This window comes from Orcinus orca, chromosome 3 (assembly GCF_937001465.1).
Source record: "Orcinus orca chromosome 3, mOrcOrc1.1, whole genome shotgun sequence".
Classification (NCBI taxonomy): domain Eukaryota; kingdom Metazoa; phylum Chordata; class Mammalia; order Artiodactyla; family Delphinidae; genus Orcinus; species Orcinus orca.
In genome coordinates, this window is record NC_064561.1 from 170,382,941 (window position 1) to 170,391,263 (window position 8,323).

The 8,323-nt window shown below is 39.5% G+C and overlaps 1 protein-coding gene across 1 annotated transcript; it reads right to left on the reverse strand.

Moving 5' to 3' along the window:
• Positions 1–3,615: 3,615 nt before the first annotated feature.
• Positions 3,616–8,010, reverse strand: LOC117203052 (transcription initiation factor TFIID subunit 11-like). The gene has a single exon (XM_033436562.2). The coding sequence runs from the start codon at positions 7,649–7,651 to the stop codon at positions 7,028–7,030; it is 624 nt and encodes a 207-aa protein (XP_033292453.1). The 5' UTR covers positions 7,652–8,010; the 3' UTR covers positions 3,616–7,027.
• Positions 8,011–8,323: the final 313 nt, after the last annotated feature.

The following is an 8,323-nucleotide window of genomic DNA, read 5'->3' on the forward strand; positions in this document are numbered from 1 at the left end:
CTAAATTTGCGGAAGTTAAGCCCTGCTCATGTTTTGTTTTTCACAGGTATGTTCAGTAGAACTCACAAAAAAAGATCTCTTTTATGATTTCCAGAGTTTACAACAAATATATTGCTGTTTGTTCTAGTTATTTTTCTTCTAATATCTCATGACTCTTCTCCTAGAAATATTTGAACATTTAAAAATCAATACAAATATATATTATCTAATATTTATATGTATACTGTAATTTATAAATACATAGAAACTATCTTAAAAAACCTAGTGAACTAAATTATTCTGAGTTAAAACACGATGTGCATGTGTATCTAGTTCTGACTGTAATTGTTTTCATTATTATTCATCTACATGGGAAAAAATAAACCAAAAATGTTTTACTGAAAGTAAAGTGTAGAATTAATGTCCATATAATCTTTAAATGACTTTTATGTTCTACTGTAAATAGGATAATTAGGAAGTAAGAAATGCTTAGGTTCTAAACACCATATTTTAGGTCTAATAGCGATGTAAAAATATTAACTGTGATAGTTTATATTCATACTGACCAAATAGCTTTTTTTATATCTTTTCATATTAAGAATTAGAGACACCTTGCTATAAGTTCTCAAAGTTAGTGGTCTTTTTTTAAAATTTTCATTATAATGCATTTGTCCTGTGTGAAATGTTTCCATTGTTACAAGCTATACTTCTGAGTTCTGAGTCCACAAGTATACATTAATAAAGATATTTCTTAACTACTGTTAATTTCCAAATCAATACATTTCAGGCCAAGATCTATTTGGAAAATATCTATGTCACTAGAATCAGTTAATCAAAAATAGCTTTCATGAGACTCACATCCTACTTCATAACTGTGATTTCCTTTGTAATAACAAGAAGAGTATTGATGTTGCAATGATGACTACAGAGGTGAAGAGGAGAAAAAAGATAAAGAAGAACAGAGGGGAAAGATAGAGTCACAGGATAAAAAGGAAAGTAGGAAGGGTTGGTAGAAAGATCAAACCCCATAGTAAAGGAGACACTCAGAATTGAGTAGGCATCGACTCATACTTTCTTTGACTTTTCTTCTCTAAATGAGCTGAACTTCTACTCACTGTTTATTAAAGTGGTCAACTCTGCTGCTGGTGCCTCACATTTACCCCTAAGGTCAATGGCAGTCTCGTGTCTTTTTATTGCATTCTGTACTACCCAACATCATTTTCAGTCTCCTCTTGCAAAGCAGTAAGGTCCCCAAACCAGGATTCAACATCTGAACTCCTCCAGATCTTTGAGAATTCCCAAGTCAGGAAATTCTGTCCGACTCCTGATAGCCAGGTCTATGCTTTGGTAAACATGATTCTTCCATTTTTTTCATGAGTACTAGTATTGACATTATATGATGAAATGAATTAAATTCTGAATTCTAAAATCTAATTGAAATAATTGCATGTTGGAAAATCTTGATAAATGCAGTATCTCCATAAGATGAATAGTGCAATATTGCAATATCACTCCCATATCATCAGGTGTAGATAATCTTCATATAAGAATAGAGATTCTTTACCATATAAGAATTCTACCACAATATTTTATCATAATTCTATATATTTTCTCGATTCTGATATGTCTCAGACAGTGTTAACATTTTTTCTATTGTGGGTTTTGATTTTTTTTTCTCCCAGAAATCGGTTTTATTTGATGTACCCAAGTCTTAAGTTTCTCAATAAAGAAAAAAAATCTCCATTATATATATATATATATATATATATATATATATTTTAGCTGAATGTATCAAGTCTGTTCAAAGTTGAAGTGTTGATAACAAGATATTATCGAGATAGGGGATCAGAGAAACAAAGTAGTATAGTACCAAACAGAAAAAATTAGACATTCAAAGAAAGAAATTTGTTGACTGGAGTTAAGGAGAAGAATTTAGTGATTATGGTATGAGAAGAGAGATACAAAAGAGAATCAACTTAACTGAACAAGTTAGAGTTAAATGAATTTTCTGACCTTAGGAAAAAATCCATTCCCAACAGAGATAATTCTTAGATTAAAAGCTGCTAAAAACGTTGACTTGTTTTGTGCCATAAGAATCAGATGTCTGTTGGTCCTCTAGCCTTGCTATTCAGGGTGTGGTCTGCTGACCAGGAGCAGCCGCATCACCTGGGAGCTTAATTGGAATAAGGAATCCTGGGCTCCACCCCATACCTACTGAGTCAGAACTGATATTTTAACAAGTCCTCCAAGTGATTTACATGGGCACTAAGACTTGAGAAGCACTGCTTGATCCTACAGTCTCAATGATAAGCAAATGTACATACATTGATAGGTTCTGAATCTATTCTGATAAGTAGTAATTAAGACTTTTCAAAACTGAGATCTGTCATATTGTTGATTTCTGGTAGCTACTGAATAGAAATTATTTTTATAACATAATTTAGAAATATTGTTTAGAGTACATCACTTAATGGACTTGATATTATATAATAAGTAAGCCATGTGAGCTAACAAAATTTATTTATATGCTGATATGTATATCTAAAACCTAGAGCACAGAAAGACAAAGAATAAGAAAAATAAAACATCTGTTTCAAAAATAAATTCTGGATCTTGATAAGAAACTACTGCTGTCAATAGCAAAGATACTGACAGTTTCAGGTAGAAAGCTCCTTCAGACACCCATGAACATATGACAATATAATTATTGTACCCACAAATGTCAAAAGATTGGCCTTTTAGTTCCTACAGCAGAGATTAATTACCAAGAACTATTTATGATGTATTAGACAGTAGCTGCATCAATTCTAAACCCAGTCCTTCTAGACTCTTTCCTAGGTGATTCCATATGTTCTAGATTTCACTGGTCCTGTTACCATTTTTTTTCTTATTCCTATACAAATAATCTCTTAAAGCTATTAATCCACTCAGGGCTCAAAACGTTAAGAGAAACCCAATAGAAATAAAAATCAATACAGTAAAATGGTGCCTTAGCCATGGAAAACAGTGTAGCAGTTCCTCAAAAAATTGAAAACAGAATTATCATGTGACCCCCAAATTCCACTTCTTGATTTATACTCAAAAGAATTGAAAACAGGGTCTCGAAGCAATATTTATACAGCCGTGTTCATAACATTATTACTCCAATAGCCAAAATGTAGGAGCAACCTAAGTCCTTTAACAAATGAATGCATAAACAAAATGTAGCATATATGTAGAATAGGATATTATTCAGGCTTAAAAGGAAGAAAATTCTGACACGTTACAATACAGATGAACCTGAAGGACATTATGGTACGTCAAACAAGCCAGTCACAGAAAGGCAAATACTGTATGATTCCACTTATATGAGGTACTCAGAGTAGTCAAATTTATAGTAAAAGGATAAGGGTGGTTTCAAGGGGCTGGGCAGGGGAGGGGGTAGTGTAGATTTATGGTTTAATGGGTACAGAGCTTCAGGTTTGCAAGATAAAGAAAGTTCTGGAGATTGGTTGCACAAAAATGTGAATGTACCTACACTTAAAAATGGTTGAGATGGTAAATTTTATGTTATGTATATTTTACCACAGTTAAGAATTTTTTTTTAATTTTTTAAAGGGGAAAAATACAAGACAGAAAAACATACATATTCAAACATAATAAACAAACATAAGATGTTTATTTTAGTATTATTCGCAATGGTAAAACACTGGAAATTTTTTTTTAAGTTGATTAGGAAGAGAATGGCTGAATGATTTATGACATACTCACACCATAGAATAATATAAAGACATTGACTTAAGGTAAATCATTTGATTTAAAATGATAACTGATTGAGGAAAGTAAGATAAAGAAAGTTGTACACATCACATTTTTTAAAGTAAGCTATCAACAAATGTAATAATATAATAATAATTATTCTAGAAACTGACATTATTGTATATTCATTATATAGCAGGTACTTTTCTAAACACATAACATGAAATAATGCACTTAATATTCACAACATTACTGTTAACCTCACTTTAAAGGAAGAAAACTGAATCACTGAGAGGTTAGAAATCTTCTTCAAGGTCACAGAGCAAGTGCCAGTACCAATGTGCAAATCCAAAAAGTTGACCTCTGGAAGCCTATTCTTCAATGTGTGTATGTATGGGTGTGTCTTTGCATGCATGATTCCAGATTAAATATATACAATAATACATAATAGCTTGATGATATGAGGTAGAACACGCTTCATAGTCAAATCAGTATGGAAGAAACAGCATTAAAAAAGTTAAACAGATCATTTGTACCTCAAATCATCCTGTATCACTTAATATGCTAACGATTATTGTGATCCCCCAAAAGGAACTATAAAGTATGCATCATTTTCCCACCTTCTTTGGCTAAAAGGCACTTTTTAAATGCCGCACCTATTAAACATTGGCCAAAAAGTGATTCCACAAAGCAGAATCTAGGAGCTAATTACCTACAATGTAGCTTTTCTTAACCTTCAAAACTGCCAGAAAACCATTCTGGAAAGAGGCAATGGGATGGATAAATAAAGAGTAGAGAGGTTTTGCTTTTTTTTTTTTTTTTTTTGGTTCACCATATCATGTTTTTGCATTTGATATTTTGCCTTGCACAATATATTGGTAGCAGAAAATTAAATAGAAACTCAGCTAAATGTTTCACTTATCTTTTTGAAAATATTTTCACTCACATAATAAAGTCAGTTTATTGACCAATAGTGTTATAGTACCTAGTTTTCATGGATGAGCTTCATATTATTTACAAACTAATGTCTAAAGCTATTTCTGTTAATGTCTATTTTTATCTATTTTACTGTGTTAAAAGTTTTGTTATCAATCCTTAATAGCCTACTTCAAAGTAACAAAAAACTCCACCCCCAAATTAATTAAGATCCCTATAACTGCTCTGATCTAATTATTACCACATAGGAAGTAATCAGTATTTAAAAGTTACAGGAGATTGATTCAATGAGTATCTATGTTTAAGGCATTTCCTTAAGGGCCATGGGAATCCTAAAATAAATACCTTATACTTCCTTCAAGGTAGTCATAATCTACTAAAGGAAGCAGAAAATCTACACAGTGACTGAAATATGTTTAAGGAAATAGGAATAAAAAGAAAGAAAAAATATTTTATAACATGGTCAAAGAGATCATTTCTACTAACGAGCTGCCTTTGTTGGAGGTTTGACAAACACGCTGGCAGGAATACAAATGTGTTATGAGATCTTTTTTTAAAAAATAAAAGTATAATAGATTTACAATGCTGTGTTAGATTCAGGTGTACAGCAAAGTGAATCAGTTATACATACTTATATATATTTTTTTCAGATTGTGTTCCCTTACAGGTTATTACAAAACGTTGAGTAAACTTCCCTATGCTATACAGTAGGTTCTTGTTGGTTATCTATTTTATCTATAGTAGTGTGTATATGTTAATTCGCCAGAGTGCTTTCTTTGACCGTATTTGCTCTGCTGAAGGCCCTAGCCCCAAATAGAGTCCCATTGGCAGTTTGGGCTTCAAGAGATGAATTTGTCGCGGGGCATGCCCCTCTATCCATTCACAGTGGCTGTCCAGTTTCACATTCTCAGCAGCAGTGAACGAGGGTTCTTTTCTCAGATCGTCAGTCCTAGCTGATGCTCTACGTCAGGCCAAGCTAATCAAACGCACAGGCCTTGGGAAGAATGAATCAAAGCGGGTTGGTTCAACAGATTTCCTACACCATTATGTAGGAAAACCAGAAAAACTCGACCAAAACTCAGGGCGGAAATAACCCTCCTGGGATTGACAAGTGATTGATCCTAGCAAGGTTGCAGGGTACAATGGGAATGAAGGTACATAAGTCTGCTGCTTTCTGATAGGCCATCAGCAAACAGATGAAGATGCTTTGATGCTTTCTTCCCGATCGCTAAGCCTTTTAAAACTTTGCCTGACCTCGGCCATTAGCTAGGACCTCCGGCCCCAGGTAGGAAACGAGTGATGAGAAGACAGATGCTTGCCTCTTCCCAGGATCTTGCTGGGAGAGCTTCGAGTTCCTTCCTCACCATTTGCAAGAGTGCTGACAAGCTGCAGCTCTTTGCAAGAGGTTCCTGATCAAGCTACAGTCCTCTGCCTTCCTAGTTTGATCAGGAGTGGGTGAGGGTGGGACTTTGTCCGAGGCTTTTGTCTTATCTCTTGGTAGGGTCCTGTGATTTTTCTCCCTTGGCCTGTGCATGGGTCATGGATCCCATCCAAGGGTGTCTGAAGGCTGAGCCCTCCCTGGATACCTAGGATCAGTCTCACTAACTCCAGCCATCTATGCTTCTTCTTACCCATGGCTGGATGTGGTTAGCTGAAAGGTGATTCAGGGTTTTGGCATCTCTCTGTGTGAGAGATTGTCATGTCTAGTTCTCTGGGAATGCCTTGGGTCACGGGATGAAGCTAAGGCTGGTCTCATGGTATGAGTTAGGAAGAATTCCCTAAGCTCCCACCTCCTGGAAGAGATCGTAGAGGAGCGGTATAATTTCTGCTTTAAGTGTTTGCTAGAATCCATAAGTGAACTCCTCTGGGCCTGGTACTCTGGGATAGGGATGGTTGTTGAGTACAGATTCAATGTCTATGACAGGTAGAGGCCTTTGCAGAGGTCTGTTTCTTCGTGGGTGTGTTGTGGCAGGGGGTGTCTCTCAAGGTATTGGTTCCTTTCTTCTGGCTTATCAGATGGATGGGCGCGGAACCGTTCACAACATCCCTTTCTTACAATTCCATTGCCCACGGGTTCCAGAGTGATGTTCCATGTTTCACGTTTCGTTTCTGATACGCGTACACTGGGTCTTCTCTCTTTTCTGATGATTCCTCCAGCTTTCTAGAGGCTTCTGGGTGTTCTTGGTCTTTTCAGAGAAGCAGCTGGAGGTGTGGTGGATCTTCTCTCTCCAATTTTCTTCTGTTTATCCATCCTGGGGAAATCCCCGGTGGCCTGAGATACAGGAGCTGCATGGGTGGGGCAAAGTCTCAGAGTCAGGAGGCTGCTCTGCCAGCGGGACTGGTTCCTCAGCGACAGGCCTTTGCTGGCTCTGGCCTAGAAGAACAGGATCTTCTTGTGCTTGCTGCCGGGGATTTGCCCCTTGGAGCGTAACCTCCGAACAGCCTCCCTCATATGCTTGGGTTGGAGTGGGGGCGTTTCCCCCCACTTCTCACACACGTCCAGGGCCTCCTCAACCACCTGCCCGACGAAGACCTTGGCCACTCCGGACATGGCAATGACCGTGTTCTGGGACACCGTCGAGCCGGCCACGGTCTGGATCAGACGCTTCATGGTGGCCTTGGGGAAGGCTGATCGGCGATACACTTCGTAACGGTCCAGCTGCTCCTGGCTCATAGAAGACACGAGGGTTCTCATCTTCTGAGCCTCCAATTCGTCCACTGCCCGTTTCCCGGGTCTCTTCCCCTTGGTGGCCACTTTCCGTCTCTTGGCTGCAGGAGGACGTGACGAGGAGTCTGCCTCTTCACCTGCCCTTGGACGCGGGCCGTCCTGACGCCTGAGCTCGCCTTCCTCGTCACAGGCTTTCCTCAGTTCCTCAAATCGGTCCCGCGGGATTCGGTCCAGGCAGCTGGGGCTGGGGTCCAAGGGCACCACTCCTCCCTCACCCGACACACCTGTGACCCGACCTTTGCCTGGGAGCGACGCGCTGGCCTCGGCCATCCCAGCGCCGCAAGATGCAGGGGCTCGGGCTGGGCTCGTCTGATCGGCGACCTGCAATGACAAAGACGAGACGAGGGAAGGTCAGCCTTGCTGCTGTATTTATACGCTCACACACACACACACACACACACACACAGAAACACAGGTTTCCACTGCCTCTCACAATGCAAAGACAGTTGCCCTTGGAGATACCTTTTCTATGCGTGGATAACGAATGCCCGCAAACTCGGCACCTTAAACAAGCCCCACTGACTGGTTGAAAGCCCGTAGGTCAGAAAGCTCTCGCTCTGGGTCCTTTCTTCTGCAGAGTCCGCCGCGGAGAACCTCCCTCCGGCTGCAGTCCCCTCAGGGGCAGGATCCCTAGACAACAGTAAGGTCCCAGCCGCTTTATATAGCACTCTGGGGCTGGGGCCACGTCCACCCGGAAGTCAGGTGATTCCTCAGCCCTCGGGGGGCTGGGCTCCTCCCACGCACAAGGGAAGGGGCGGGCCGAGGGTTGGCCGCCCAGACTTCCTCCTGCTACAGAGTTTCTGAAGGTTTCACATTTGTTGGCGAAGGACCCTCAGAAGAAGACAGGTCTTGAAAGCTGGCTTTTTGAAAGCCTTCCAGGACCCGCCAGAGAACCCAGTTCAGTAGGCAACAAGTCCTCTCTCGGGTGCACCTCAGAACTCG